At 34.4% G+C, this 16,277-nt stretch overlaps 2 protein-coding genes across 2 annotated transcripts in view; one reads left to right on the top strand and one right to left on the bottom strand.

Annotated features, from left to right (window-relative positions):
* LOC111511853 (xaa-Pro aminopeptidase ApepP) overlaps nucleotides 1–16,277 on the top strand; it is a 296,974-nt gene that overhangs the window by 47,981 nt on the left and 232,716 nt on the right. The gene's annotated exons all lie outside the window — the stretch shown is intronic.
* LOC111516285 (catalase) overlaps nucleotides 3,787–16,277 on the bottom strand; it is a 34,818-nt gene continuing 22,327 nt past the window's right edge. Inside the window, exons 4-6 of the mRNA XM_074179482.1 lie at nucleotides 15,649–15,863; nucleotides 9,592–9,894; nucleotides 3,787–4,343 (exon numbers count right to left, since the gene is read on the bottom strand). Of these exons, the coding sequence (XP_074035583.1) occupies nucleotides 3,847–4,343; nucleotides 9,592–9,894; nucleotides 15,649–15,863 (1,015 nt within the window). The 3' untranslated portion in view covers nucleotides 3,787–3,846. The remainder of the gene's footprint in view (nucleotides 4,344–9,591; nucleotides 9,895–15,648; nucleotides 15,864–16,277) is intronic.

The raw sequence follows: 16,277 nt of genomic DNA on the forward strand, positions 1-16,277 counted from the left end.
CCTAACAGAGGTAAATAACGAACCAACAAGAATAAGTAATATCAGTAGTACCCTCATTGACATAATATCATCCAGTAATTTTCACAGTTTCAAATTTATAAAACACGTAAGTAATCTTATAGGACACTCTTATTCAATACTGAGAAAATAATATTCCAATAGGCATTACCTTAATAAAAAAATTAAAATAACATTATATGATTCACTTATATTATCGATATTTAACTATTGTGATATTGTTTATGGCCCATGTCTTGATAATTTAGCCCGCTCTAGAATATAGAGAGTCCAAAACGCGTGTACTCGGTTCATCTGTAATATCAAATATAGGGAGAATGTGACACCTCATATTAATGACATCGGATGGCTGAAAATGCATAATAGACGAGAGTTGCATCAAGTTTATTTCCTTTTCAAATTATTTTTTAATAAAATACCAGAAGATTTAATGAAAAAGCTCACTCCACGTCATCAAGTTCATAACAGATACCATAGGACAGTTACCACCCTTACCATACCCAAACATTTCACTGTTTTTATGAAAAATCATTCACATATCAGGCTGCTACCACTTTCAATATATATCACAAATATATAATACCACAACCATGTTTATCGTTCAAAAAGAAAAGTAGGAAGATCATTTTCGAGAAACAGTGATCACAACAATCTGTAAGACAATTCATCTATCAATAATTTTCGTTTATTTTTTTTTGTTGTAGTTATATATATATATATATATATATATATATATATATATATATATATATATATATATATATTTATATATATACAGGCTGATTCACAGTGGATGGCACATTAGACGTTTCTGGTGAACCAGACAACGGATCACTTTGAAAATTTAATGGAGGGCATATTCGGACATTCTCTAGCCAACTAAAATATTTTCGACAATGCGGTGTTGCCGCTTCTATTAGAAAGCAGTAGCAACTTTGATTTTTCAAATGGAACACTCTGTATATAATATTATTTTTGGAATCTCCAACAATTGCCCGACAACTTTTCTTGATATTTCCCTATACCTATCTGTTACCGTTTTCGAAATAAAAATTAATTTCAATTTTTTTCTTCGAAAATCATGACTTCTAAAAATGCCGATATCTTTTAGTTAAGAAGTACTATGATATCAAAATTTGGTTTGGAGTTAGGTGATACTTGGACACTTCCCACACGTCAGCCTAATCTCCGTTACTTCAATACAGGGTGGTAAAAAAATACAGTTTTTTTGTTTGCTTGAAAAAGTTGCTGAAATTTTATTATTTCAAATGGAACACCCTGTATATTATTGAAAATTCGGAAAGCTGCTGAAATTTGCTTTCTTTCTATGTATATCATACCTATACCTAACTAGACAAGTTTCGGACTTATGAACATTTATTTGTGAAAATGTCCCTTCAGAATGGTATTTCCATTCGGTATTTGGTAAGCAGGCCATGATTACTATTTGACAGTAGCGTTGTGACGTTCTCCTAATAATATCGACATTTTCGTCACTTCAGAAGTCAAACGAAGTTCTTATGAATTTGTTTATTATTTTTGGACAGTGTGACAAAATTATCAGTAGAACATGTAGAAAGTTCAATGAAATGTATCCGAATCTACCGCCAATGAACCTCAAGAAATTTATACGAATTCAGAACAATTTCAATGCATTTGGATCAACTTTAAAAGCACCAAGAAACTTGCCTCGACCCGTAACTTTCGAAGACAACCAGCTTAATGTCTTAGCATATTTTCACGCATTTCCCGAGTCATCGATAAGAAGTGCTGAAGAAGATTTGGGTATAAAATATTCATCGGTTCAAAGAATCTTGCGAAGACATAAAATGCATGATTATAAATTCACCAAAATTCAAGCAATGAAGCCTCAAGATCCTCAACAGAGAGTAGAATTTTGTGAAATGTTGTTGACACTTTTTTTAAATAAAATTATTTGGACTGATGAATCGAAATTTTCGAGAGAAGGGATTTTCAATAGAAAAAATCGTCATTATTGGTCCAGTGAAAATCCTCACGTCACAAAAGAAGCCGGATTTCAAGAAAAATTTAGTTTTAATGTCTTCTGCATGTTGATGGACAACAAATTGAGGTACGTGTTATACGAGGAGTCATTATCATCCAGAAGCTACCTGAATATTTTGGAGAATACTGTAGACAGTTTCGTGGATAATCTGCCACTCGAAGATTATCGAAACTGTTGGTACCAACTAGACGGAGCTCCTGCACATTGCACAAGAGAAGTGAGCGCAGTACTGGATAGACTATTTGACGATCGGTGGATGAGGCGCTTGGGACCATGGAATTGGCCAGCGAGATCACCCGATCTCAATCCATTAGATTTTTATTTGTGGGGAATGTTTAAAGAAAAAGTTTACAAAATACCCGTGCGTTCGAGAGATGAATTGTTAGAAAGGATTGCCCAAACATTTGAAGATTTGGATCCCAATGAAATCAGATCTGCCACCACGAAAGCAGTCAACACCCGCATTTTAAAGTGCTTGGAAGTGAACGGCCAGCGATTCGAACATATTTTGAAATATTCCACATGATTGTTTTACTTTTTTATAATTATTCATATCAATATTTCCAATTTCAAGTTTCTTGGTGCTTTTTTAAAGTTTATCCGAACATATTGAAATTGTTCTGAATTCGTATAAATTTCTTGAGGTTCATTGGCGGTAGATTCGGATACATTTCATTGAACTTTCTACATGTTCTGCTGATAATTTTGTCACACTGTCCAAAAATAATAAACAAATTCATAAGAACTTCGTTTGAATAGTTCTGTTCCATCGTTTTGAAGGTATTTGCAACTTCTGAAGTGACGAAAATGTCGATATTATTAGGAGAATGTCACAACGCTACTGTCAAATAGTAATCATGGCCTGCTTACCAAATACCGAATGGAAATACCATTCTGAAGGGACATTTTCACAAATAAATGTTCATAAGTCCGAAACTTGACTAGTTAGGTATAGGTATGATATACATAGAAAGAAAGGCAATTTCAGCAGCTTTCCGAATTTTCAATAATATACAGGGTGTTCCATTTAAAATAATCAAATTTCAGCAACTTTTTCAAGCAAACGAAAAAACTGTATTTTTTTACCACCCTGTATTGAAGTAACGGAGATTAGGCTGACGTGTGGGAAGTGTCCAAGTATCACCTAACTCCAAACCAAATTTCGATATCATAGTACTTCTTAACTAAAAGATATCGGCATTTTTAGAAGTCATGATTTTCGAAGAAAAAAATTGAAATTAATTTTTATTTCGAAAACGGTAACAGATAAGTATAGAGAAATATCAAGAAAAGTTGTCGGGCAATTGTTAGAGATTCCAAAAATAATATTATATACAGAGTGTTCCATTTGAAAAATCAAAGTTGCTACTGCTTTCTAATAGAAGCGGCAACACCGCATTGTCGAAAATATTTTAGTTGGCTGGAGAATGTCCGAATATGCCCTCCAAAATACAAAATACTGGTTGAGTGGAAGAGTAGCGTGAGCTAAACTCCGCCAGTATAAATAAAGACAATTTATTATTATTTATATTATTGTATAGGTCTATAATTATTAATTTGGGATTTTTTTCCTGCTTTGAAAATTGGTGTTACATTGCTGATTTTCCATCCATCCATCCATATGTCTCAATTATTTTTTTAATGATATTGTGAGAAATGAACAGTTACTACACTTATAATGTTCTGAGTATCTCGTTCCTCTTCTTGTGAATAAAAATTTCAAATATATCTTCATACTTTTGAGTATATTTATTTCCAGAACCAAATCATATATAACCAAAAAATCTATTGTTAGAATAACTCTAAAGGTTCACATGCTGTGGAATGTAAGTATTCAGCCCTTCTCTAATCCTTCTGCCCAAGTCCTCATTCACCTTTGAAAAATTGCCGATACTCCTGTCTTGAATAACCGTATTAGCGTACTTCAACCAACTGACTATGTTGTTTATAAGTCTGCCCCTTTCATCAGGTGTCAATACATCCTCATACAACAGTCTGGCTTGGGTAAAGTTATCATCTTGACCACTGTCAATTCTTTTAGCATCTCCGGAGATGGGAAGAACGGGCGCGAGGGCTCGTGCTCTTCTGTCGTTTTCTGGACCCTTGAAACTATTAGGGTGGTAGTTGGGGGCCCCACTTTGACTTGAAAGGGTACTTTGGCCATCTCTTTGGTAGTTGCTCACCCGAAATGGACTGTTGACTGGTAATTGGGTGTTGTTGATGCCCAGCCGATATCGATGAGTATCGCCGTAGTTGAATAACCGGCCCTGTAACATTCTATCTGGAGATGGCTCTATTCCTGAAAGAAGTACATCATTGTTATAACGCAGTTTTTCACTCAAGTTCATACTGAAAACGGTTATGTGACATTTCAATGATTAGATTAAATGATAAAAACGGAATCCATCAGGATTATACATACACGTACTCACAGTACATAAAGATCTTTCAATATGAAATAATGGATAGGTATACTCGAAATAACCTGTATTGTAAATAGTTAAAGCTATCGGCAACTCAAAGGCCAAAAAACCAGTACAGAGAAATAATGCCGCTGCCAACTGGTCCACGTGGACTGAAGAATTGGCTGTTCGTATTGGATAATTTTTACTAACCGAGTTTATGTGGGGATGAGTATCGCCGTTGTGTCGTCAATGTTCAGTTCAGGAACTGATCGCGATTTGACTGTTGAAATTTAATATTGGTGCAGTTATAATTACTTGAAATTCTGTTTAAAATGTGGCGTCCTTGGACAAGTACTAATAGTAATAACGAGTATGATAACAACGTAGACTTTTTCCTGTGTAGTGATTCCAATAGCGCGGGTGAACAATGCGAAAAAGAAATACCAGTGAATGAGATTCAGATGCATTTGAATATTGAATGTTTCAATGTATATAGGAATCTACATCTCAAGTTTAGTTTCGAGGAAACTATTACAAGCAACATCAGATTTGACCGAAATTCCTTTCTCAAATGTACGTAAAATAGTCAAAAATAAGCCTTATGAACGCAAGACGCGATGTGATACGAGATTACCAAAACCTTCAGATGTTCATCTAATAAAATCATAGAAAAAAACAATATACGACTGTTACAAAAGCAATGAGATTCCTACAACTGAAATCATAAGGAAAAAATTGAATACTTCCGGCCATAAAGTGAGCTGTTGTGACAGAACTTTTCAGAATTGGATAAAGAAACTAAGATGTAGATTTAAAATAATAAACAAACGTCAAGCTATTATGGAAAGCAGTGGAATTGCATAAAAATACTTAAAACAAATAACTAAATATAGACAAGAACAACGGTAAATTTTCTATTTGGACGAAACTTGGTATAACACTCACGACACAGTTAGGAAAGGGTGGACTGATGGTTCGAGAATGTGTACGCCTAACATGCCTGCAAACAAAGGATCGTGACTGATCATTGTGAATTGCGGAGGAAGTAAAGGATGGGTTGCGAATTCTTTGAAATTATGTGGAAAAAACTTGAGGACTACAATGTTGACTATCGTAAGAACGTGGAAGCTAATATTTTAGAGGAATGGTTTGAAAACACATTGCTCCCAAATTTGGATGCGAATAGTGTAATAGTTCTTGACAACGCTTCCAATCATTCGCGACAGCTCATCAAAGTACCGGATAAAAATTCGGGGAAAGATGAAATACAAAGTTTTTCAATGGATAACAATTTGTATTTTGAAGATAACTTTACCAAAAACCAACTACTTGAAGTTTTACAGACAAAAACTTTGAAAAAGTATATTCCCTTGAGAGTATTGAAATTAGTTAGCTCCCTGACTATATAATTAAAGGGGAACTTTCGGAAGGCAGTTTGCACTATATCGTTCACTTGATCTATACCATAATTGATTTATTCAGCGTAAACATATTCGCATATGACGAATTTGTGCTTCAACAGTACTCTATTGATCGTTTTGAAAACATCGCATTTTATTAATTGCACTGCTCGGTTGAAGACCGACCTAGCGCACGTCTATACGGAACCAAATTATAGTACAGTAAAATTGTATTTTCGATTCAAGTTAGTTCATTTACCTTTATTGTTAAAAAGTTGTGTTCTCGATTTGAATGATTTTATTTTAGTTTTATCGTTGAAAAGTAGTTCAGTTGAATAATAATAATTATTATTATCATTATTAGCAGTTGCAAAAATTCTGAAATCGTTTTATTATTAAAATTATAATTGGTTGTTTGAAAATTATTTCTGATCTCTCATAATCTTTTCATTATATTTAAGTTTGAGGAGGATGGTGCTGCTGTCACTCTATACCAGGGGCCTCCAAACTTTGAAGTCTTCGGGCCATAATGATTTTTTCAGTTTGTTCCAAGGGCCAATTTCTGCCCTTAACTATATTTCTAGACTAAGATAGTCGCAAAGTGCGTGACCTAAGCAAACTTACGCTTTTTTTGCATTTCAATTATTATTCTGTGTTGTGACACTTAACGACATCTAGTGGCGAGTAGTGGTACTATGTAGGTACCATCTTTTTCAGCTACCCGCTAGGTGGCATTAGGCGAAATTGAATATTTGGAATTACCGCGTTGGTTCGAGAAAGTTCTGGTTCTAGCTAATGTATTCCGATCACCTCGAGATGGCAACAATAATTGCATATAAAAAGGCTAGCGGCGCAACTGTGAGTTAGTCTGCGTAGGAAAGGCGACGGAAGCGAAACTGTCTATTGTGAAATAAAGTAACCCCCGTCAATAAAATTATTTTGATTTGACTTATTGCTTCTATGTGTGATTTGTTAGTATGGAAAAGAAGCGAAAAATCGACAGTGAATGCAGAACGTTCCAAGAAAAATGTAACTTTCAGTATTTTGTGATTGAGTCCAGTAATAAGGTGCTATGTTTAAAATGTAATGAAACCCTAGCTGTTCTCAAAGACTATAATATTAAACGACACTATGAATCGAAACATCTTCAAAGTTACTCCAAGTATACAGGTAGTTTGCGGAAGGAAAAATTTGAAGCTTTGGAACGCGGACTCAAATTGCAGCAATCTTTGTTTACCAAAGCGAATACTGAACAAGAGTCTGCAACTCGCGCCAGCTTTCGTGTGGCTCTTTGAATCGGAAAACGTGGCAAACCATTCATCGATGGAGAAATGATAAAAGAATGCTTGATTGCAGTAGCCGAAGAAATATGCCCCGAAAAGGTAAATTTATTTAAAAGTGTCAGTTTGTCAGCAAATACCGTGGCTCGGAGGGTGCAAGACATCGCAGAAAATATATCATCTCAACTGTCTGACAAAAATGGACATCATGAATGGTTTTCTCTAGCTTTGGATGAGTCAACAGATGTATCAGATACTGCTCAGGTGTTGATTTTTATTCACAAAGTAGATAAAAGCTATGAAGTGTATGAAGAACTTCTTGATATTGATAGTATTCACGGCACGACAACTGGGGCAGATATTTTTAAGGGAGTTGAAAATGCCATTAATAAAAAGAATCTTCGATGGAGAAATTTGAAATCTATTACAACTGATGGAGGCGAAAATATGTATGGTAAAAATAAAGGAGTGGTTGCACTTGTGTCAAAGGCTGTAGAAAATGATGGTGGTTCAAAACCATAGTCTTACATTGTATCATTCATCAACAGTCCTTGTGCGGAAAATGTTTGGATATGTCTGAAGTTCTGAAACCAGTCATATCAGTTGTTAACTTCATCAGATCCACTGGGCTGAATCACTGACAATTCCGAGAGTTTATTCAATAGATTGGAGAAAATGATTTACCATATCATACTGCCGTACGCTGGCTTAGTTGAGGAAAAGTCCTTAAGCGCTTTTTTGAACTTCGAGCAGAGATCGAATTTTTTTAAATGAGAAGCAGCGCCCTTTTGCCGATTTAGAAAATAGTGAATGGATGTGGAAGTCGATTTGACAAATCATATGAACGAACTGAATTTGAGATTGCAAGGAGAAAATCAGCTTCTCCCTGATTTATACACCAATATCAAATCCTTCAGGCAGAAAATAATACTATTTCAATCGCAATTACGTAAAAAATGTTTCACACATTTTGGAACATGTGAAATATTCAGCCACACTACAGAGACTGAATTTTCCGTCAATTTTGCAATCGAAACTTTGAATGCTTTGAAAATAAATTTTGATACTCGTTTTTCAGATTTTGATGTCATTGCGAATGAAATTAAGCTTTTTCAAAATCCTTTTGATTCTGACTTTGAAACCCTGGCTCCGGAAGTCCAAATGGAAATTATTGATTTACGGTGCAGTGATATGCTTAAGAACAAATATCGAAATTCATCTTCGTTGGAATTTTATAACAGTCTTCCACTGGAATAATTTGATAATTTGCATAAATTTGCTCGTGGGTTGTTTTCTGTTTTTGGTACTACTCACTTGTGTGAGAAAACGTTTTCCAAGATGAAGTACACAAAGAATGTTTACAGATCTCAATTAACCGATGAGCATCTTAAATCTCTTTTGATAATTGGTACAAGTAAAATTGATCCACAACTACAAAGTATTGTCGGTGGAAAATCACAATTACATAAATCTCATTGGTGTTTTTGTTTTACTGTGATTCATTTGAATTATTTGTTAGTTATTAATATGCTTAAAATTAGATACTTAAGTTAAGTTTTCTTTGTCATCATTTCTGTCGTTAAGTTTTACCTTGCATGGTACTACTCACTTGTGTGAGAAAACGTTTTCCAAGATGAAGTACACAAAGAATGTTTACAGATCTCAATTAACCGATGAGCATCTTAAATCTCTTTTGATAATTGGTACAAGTAAAATTGATCCACAACTACAAAGTATTGTCGGTGGAAAATCACAATTACATAAATCTCATTGGTGTTTTTGTTTTACTGTGATTCATTTGAATTATTTGTTAGTTATTAATATGCTTAAAATTAGATACTTAAGTTAAGTTTTCTTTGTCATCATTTCTGTCGTTAAGTTTTACCTTGCAAGTATATAAAACCGAGTAATTATCATTATGTGTTTTCTTCTTCAACTTATCACAGCAATAGTAACAACAATTAGGTAATCATTGGCTGTCGCGGGCCGGATTGATGACACTGGTGGGCCGGATTTGGCCCGCGGGCCGTAGTTTGGAGACCTCTGTGTTAGAGTATGAAATGGTTGTAATTCAGAAGTAACTTTCAGTTTAAGATTGAGAAAGATATTATTATTATTATTATTCTGGCAACGACTACTGAGGTCATTACCTATTGTATAGCGGAACACGTGTGGCGGTTTTTGTAAAACCTTTCATAGTGAAAATCATACAATAAACTGTATTAATTAGTTTTTTAATATGGATTTCCATCAAATATCGGCCAGTTTTATTCAATCAATGAGACTAACTTGAGAAAACTGTTATTGTTCTGGTGTGTGGAATTGTGTAGTCCATCCCCTGAAGTTGTTGAAACCGTTTATTCTGAAATGCGGATTGTCATATCTGAAAAGTTGGGGATCATCATACCAATAAAAATTCCACTTAGATAGTGATAATGACGACTCCAAAACTGAATTGTTACCTGGAATGAGGTGGGCAACATCGAATCCAATCTGTTCAACCTCGGCAAAATAGCTGTTCGGATTTTTATTCAGAACAAATTTTCCAACTGGTATCAGAGGATAATCCGCATGCAACCACACTTTGGTATCGTCAAAGGGATCATAAGGACTGGCAGCAGCTTGTTCTGGGGTCATTATCTGGATGTACATATTCCAGGATGGATAGTCACCGGTTGCTATGGCGTTGTAGAGGTCTCTTATCAAATATTCTGGATCAGCCCCTGCTATCTGCTGCGCTCGCTCTGAAGTTAGATTAGCTATTCCTGTAAGAACGAGCAATTGAAAAGTTTACTTATTGAAGTATTATATGAAATTTATACAGATTTTCGCGAGAATTGGTGACAAAAATACTTATATACTGAAACGAACTGAAGAATTAACTGTCTTAAACATATTAATTCTTAATAATATTTCACTGTCACAACTAATTTATATTCAACACTTATCAACTAACGCTTAATTTATCTTCACTGTTCGAATTCTTCATTTAAACGCACGATTCGCTTTCTGAACACAGACTGCCATCTCGGGAGGGGAAGCCGGCTTTTATATCGGCAACGATCACTCCAGATCTCTCTTGTCGTTTCGACATTCATCTATACTTTTCGCTGCGGTTCGCGGTGCGTCATGTGTTTGCTGGCTGAGATATCGGTCAGGCCCGGCTTCAGATTCGTTACATTGCCCCCTTCTTAAAGACGTTTCGCCCCGAAATGTCATCTTTGGCGTGTGTCGATACCTGCAGGACTCCCCATAAAGTTCGATGGAAGTAACACTCCACAGTCTTCATGCTCGGTCGTGAAAGATGGTTCCCGCACATCAAAATCTTGATGCCGCTGGATCTGAAGATCTCCAACATATATACAGGCTGATTCACGGTGGATGGCACATTAGACGTTTCTGGTGAACCAGATAACGGATCACTTTGAAAATTTAATGGAGGGCATATTCGGACATTCTCAAGAAACTTGAAATTGGAAATATTGATATGAATAATTATAAAAAAGTAAAACAATCCTGTGGAGTATTTCAAAATATGTTCGAATCGCTGGCCGTTCACTTCCAAGCACTTTAAAATGCGGGTGTTGACTGCTTTCGTGGTGGCAGATGGTGGCAACAGTTTCGATAATCTTCGAGTGGCAGATTATCCACGAAACTGTCTACAGTATTCTCCAAAATATTTAGGTAGCTTCTGGATGTTAATGACTCCTCGTATATCACGTACCTCAATTTGTTGTCCATCAACATGCAGAAGACATTAAAACTAAATTTTTCTTGAAATCCGGCTTCTTTTGTGACGTGAGGATTTTCACTGGACCAATAATGACGATTTTTTCTATTGAAAATCCCTTCTCTCGAAAATTTCGATTCATCAGTCGAAATAATTTTATTTAAAAAAAGTGGATCTTCTTGAATGCGTGTCAACAACATTTCACAAAATTCTACTCTCTGTTGAGGATCTTGAGGCTTCATTGCTTGAATTTTGGTGAATTTATAATCATGCATTTTATGTCTTCGCAAGATTCTTTGAACCGATGAATATTTTATACCCAAATCTTCTTCAGCACTTCTTATCGATGACTCGGGAAATGCGTGAAAATATGCTAAGACATTAATCTGGTTGTCTTCGAAAGTTACGGGTCGAGGCAAGTTTCTTGGTGCTTTTAAAGTTGATCCAAATGCATTGAAATTGTTCTGAATTCGTATAAATTTCTTGAGGTTCATTGGCGGTAGATTCGGATACATTTCATTGAACTTTCTACATGTTCTGCTGATAATTTTGTCACACTGTCCAAAAATAATAAACAAATTCATAAGAACTTCGTTTGAATAGTTTTGTTCCATCGTTTTGAAGGTATTTGCAACTTCTGAAGTGACGAAAATGTCGATATTATTAGGAGAATGTCACAACGCTACTGTCAAATAGTAATCATGGCCTGCTTACCAAATACCGAATGGAAATACCATTCTGAAGGGACATTTTCACAAATAAATGTTCATAAGTCCGAAACTTGAATAGTTAGGTATAGGTATGATATACATAGAAAGGAAGCAAATTTCAACAGCTTTCCGAATTTTCAATAATATACAGGGTGTTTCATTTAAAATAATCAAATTTCAGCAACTTTTTCAAGCAAACGAAAAAACTGTATTTTTTTACCACCCTGTATTGAAGTAACGGAGATTAGGCTGACGTGTGGGAAGTGTCCAAGTATCACCTAACTCCAAACCAAATTTCGATATCATAGTACTTCTTAACTAAAAGATATCGGCATTTTTAGAAGTCATGATTTTCGAAGAAAAAAATTGAAATTAATTTTTATTTCGAAAACAGTAACAGATAGGTATAGGGAAATATCAAGAAAAGTTGTCGGGCAATTGTTGGAGATTCCAAAAATAATATTATATACAGAGTGTTCCATTTGAAAAATCAAAGTTGCTACTGCTTTCTAATAGAAGCGGCAACACCGCATTGTCGAAAATATTTTAGTTGGCTAGAGAATGTCCGAATATGCCCTCCATTAAATTTTCAAAGTGATCCGTTGTCTGGTTCACCAGAAACGTCTAATGTGCCATCCACCGTGAATCAGCCTGTATATATATATATATATATATATATATATATATATATATATATATATATATATATATATATATATATATATATATATAGGTTTTTTCAGGTCTTCCTCTTCTTCTCTTGTTTTGTGTTTTCGCTTCATAGATTTGTTTCACAGGTCTATTGTTTGGCATTCTCTGTATGTGTCCCCACCATCCTAATTGTTTTTGTTCTATAAATGAAATAATGTCTTCTATGTCTGGTTCTTCTCTTATTCGTGTATTTCTTATCTTATCTCTCCTTGTCACTCCTATAATTCTCCTCAAGTATTTCATTTCTGTTGCTTGTATTCTACTTTTGATTTTTTTCGTTAATATCCAAGATTCACATCCATATGTTAATACTGGCCTATATATTGTTTTGAATATTTGTAGTTTTGTCTGGTTATATATATTTATGGTTTTTTCATCGATATTTCTATTTTTCAGACTCTCCCATAATTCTGTTCTTGGTACCTTGTCGAAACTTTTTCTAGGTCTATGAATGCCAAATATATATTTTGGTTTTCTGATCTTCTCTTTTCTATTATTTGTTTTATTGTGAAGATGTGGTCTTGTGTGCTTCTTCCGGGCCTGAACCCACTTTGTGGTTCTGAGAGTTGTGACTCTATTTTATTCCTGAGTTTGTTGTTGATTATTCTTTCTATTATTTTTGTTATGGTATTCAGTAGCGTAATCCCTCTATAATTATTGCAATTTTTGTAGTCTCCTTTTTTAGTAGGCTCTTTCTTCCAGTTTCTCCTAAGTTTTCCATCATTTCTGATGTTATTTTGTCCTCTCCTGGTGCTTTCCCATTCTTCAATGTTTTAATTACTTCATCTGATTCTTGCATTTCTACCAATGGTTCGCTTTCGTTTAACTGGTTCCTTTCTGTTGTTTCTATTGATCCTTCTTCATTTCCTTATCCTAGTAGTGTCTGGAAATATTCTTTCCATCTCTTCATTATATCTATTTCGTTTGTAATTATTTCACCTTTTGAATTCTTGATTTGTATGTCTCTTACAGGTTTCTCTGATCTCATGGATTTTAGTGCTTTGTAGAATAGTTTTTGGTTACTTTTACTGTCTTCTTCTAGTTTATTACCGAATTCAATCCATGACAATTCTTTTGCTTTATTAACTAATGTTTTCACTTGTTTTCTTCGGTTTTTGTATATTTCATACTGTTCTGTTGTATTATTGTTCAAGTATTTCTTCCATTGTATTTTTTTTTCTTTTATAGCCTCCTTCATGTCATCGTTCCATCATGATGTCTGTTTTCTATTATTATTTGTTTTGTAGGTGCCACATGTACTGATAGCTGTTTCTATGATAACATTTCTAAAAATGTTCCACGCTTCTTGTAGTTGTGCTTTCTTAATGTCGTTGTATTTGTTTTCAAGTTTTTCGTTGGTAATATCTTCATATCTAGTAGCTACAGTTGTGTCTCTCATTTTATATGATCTGATCGTGATGTGTTCACCGTTTCTTTTCTGTTGCGTCTCCTTTGATTTTTATTGTCAATAGGAAATGATCACTGTGTATTTTTGCTCCCCTTCGAACTCTAACATCTAGAACATTGTTTCTATTTTCTTTCTGTACCAGAATGTAATCAATTATTGATTTTTCTCCTCTGCTTTCTTGTACTCTTGTGAATTTATGAATGTTTTTGTGTTGGTAAAATGTATTTGTAATGATCAGGTTTTGTAATTGACAGTATTGAAGCATTCTCTTTCCATTGTCATTTCTGGTTTGTTCTCTATATTTTCCTCACATTGTTTTGTATATATGGTCCTGTTTTTCCGCTCTGCTATTAAAATCTCCCATAACTATTATTGTTTCTCTTGCATTTTCGGTTATTTCTGTCAATTTTTCCCAAAATTTTTCTTTTTCTTCTATTCTTTCATTTTCATCTGGTCGGTATATTGCTATTATTTTACTCACTTCTTTATTTTGTTTTTCTATTTCTATGGTTATTATTCTGTCATTTATAGCTTCCCATTTTTTAATTTTCTCGGTTAAGTCTTTATGTATTATTAATCCAACTCCAGCTGATGCCCTTTGTTTTATTTCTACTCCGCTATATACTAATATGTGTCCATTCTGTAATAGTATTTGTCCTGTCCCTTTTTTTTTTCGTTTCGGTTATTGCTGGTATTTTCAATTTGTTCCTTTCAAATTCTTCTACTATTTCAATTTCTTTTCCATTCAAGTTTCTAGTGTTCCACGTTCCTAGTAACCATGCATTTTTTTAATTATTTTTATTGCCACTTCTCGTTATCATTTCATTTTTCCTAATATCGTAATCCGAATTCCTTGAGGTTTTATTCTTTGTTCGTTCTATGTTTCCTGTGTTCATTATCAGTTTTTTGTATTGATTGGTGTTTTCTTTTCTTTTTCTAGTTCGTTTCTTTCTAGGTTCCAGTACCATTTTTCTCCATCTATCTCTAGTTTTCTATATCCAATTTTCACATGTTTTCCTTCTTTTCTTTCTTCTTTAGCTTGATTTCGTATCTTTTTTTCTATTTCTCTTTGTTCTTTTGACATATCATCATTTACATATACCAACATGCTTCTCACAATTCTCCAGTCCAGCCAAGTTCACGAGATTCTGGTCGAGCATCGTGTCCTTCAGTCTAGTAAGACTCCTCCAGACATCTTCATAGGGTGGTTTGTCTGGAGAATGCTTTTTGGTTCGGTTATGTCAGTTATAGGATATTGTCAAATTTTGGTGAACCAACCAAATATTGCCGTTTTTTTGAAGAAAGAATGCGTAAACGTAGCCTACAGAACAAATAATAGTCTAAGTAAATGTATTGAAAACAATAAAGACAAAACTTCCATGTGCCTATATAAGCTTTTTTTGATCTCGCCCAAAATTGTATATTGGTCAAACAGGGAGAACATTGTCCCAAAAAATATTTAAGAGAATAGAAGTAGTTTTGTAAATAGAAAGACCAATTCCGCATTTGCAACCCACCTTTTAGTAGAAGGACATGAGTCCAAGTTGAATACGACCTGTTGAATTTAGAAGAGGAGAGTTTGAAACTCAATCTTCTAGAATGTTTAGAAATCAAAAGATTCAGGAATTTGGGTAAGTTACTGAATGATAAATTAGAATTAAATAACTCCCCGTTACTAAATATTTTTTCAAATGTGGAAACTGGGACATAAGCTCTGGTAATTTTATTCATTACAAACTTAGGTAAAAATCAGGTACTTCAAATTTAGGTACTGCAAATTGTAAAATTATGTACATAAAGCATTGAATATGTAGAATATAGTTAGTGAAGACACGCCCGAAGAAGCCATTGCATGGCGAAACACGTGTTACGTTTTTGTAAAATTGTTCAGTGAAAATCTCACAATAAAGAGTTTTTTCAATACGTCAGTTTATAATTACCTTGATTGCACATTTCCTACCTTGATTGGTCAAATAATGAAACTTGCAGTAGACAAATTTGCCGTGAGCATTCACAAAAGCAAATGTATTGACTCCATAACCATGCATGTGTCTGTAGCTATCTGGTATACCACGATCTGAAAACATCATCAGGGTTGTATGCGTTGTTTCCTGACGAAGGGATATGAAATCCCAGAACATGTCATAATCCGGTCTTATGTGTGTCTTGGGATTCCTAAAAAATGGAAAATTGGTTAACTTTGATTTGGTATAACTTTTTCTGATTAAGAACACAGAGCGATCTTTTTTCACAGCTTGACATCCGCGACAGATCCTAACTTAGAATAGTAAATGAGTGTAGGATGAAATATGGCAGTTCAAGTTTTCTCCAAACGGTGAAATGTTGTATATAAGATATTTTCTTCAATTTCGTAACGTATGGCAGAAATTGATTGACCGAACTAAAAGAGTCCCTATGTGCCAATTGATATTCAGCCCTTTCCGTTTCAGTAAATGTTCACACTTATTTATTGTATCATTCTATTTTTTTGCACCTTGTGTCAGGAACCCTCTATACCCATCACGCGACTGCGGTAGACTATAGAGTTGAAGACACCATCCTGGTAAGCCATGAACCCCTCAGTTTCTG

The sequence above is a fragment of the Leptinotarsa decemlineata genome, unplaced genomic scaffold (assembly GCF_025532065.1).
Source record: "Leptinotarsa decemlineata unplaced genomic scaffold, Ldec_3_MD MMD2_P_RNA_scaffold_14, whole genome shotgun sequence".
NCBI classification, from domain to species: domain Eukaryota; kingdom Metazoa; phylum Arthropoda; class Insecta; order Coleoptera; family Chrysomelidae; genus Leptinotarsa; species Leptinotarsa decemlineata.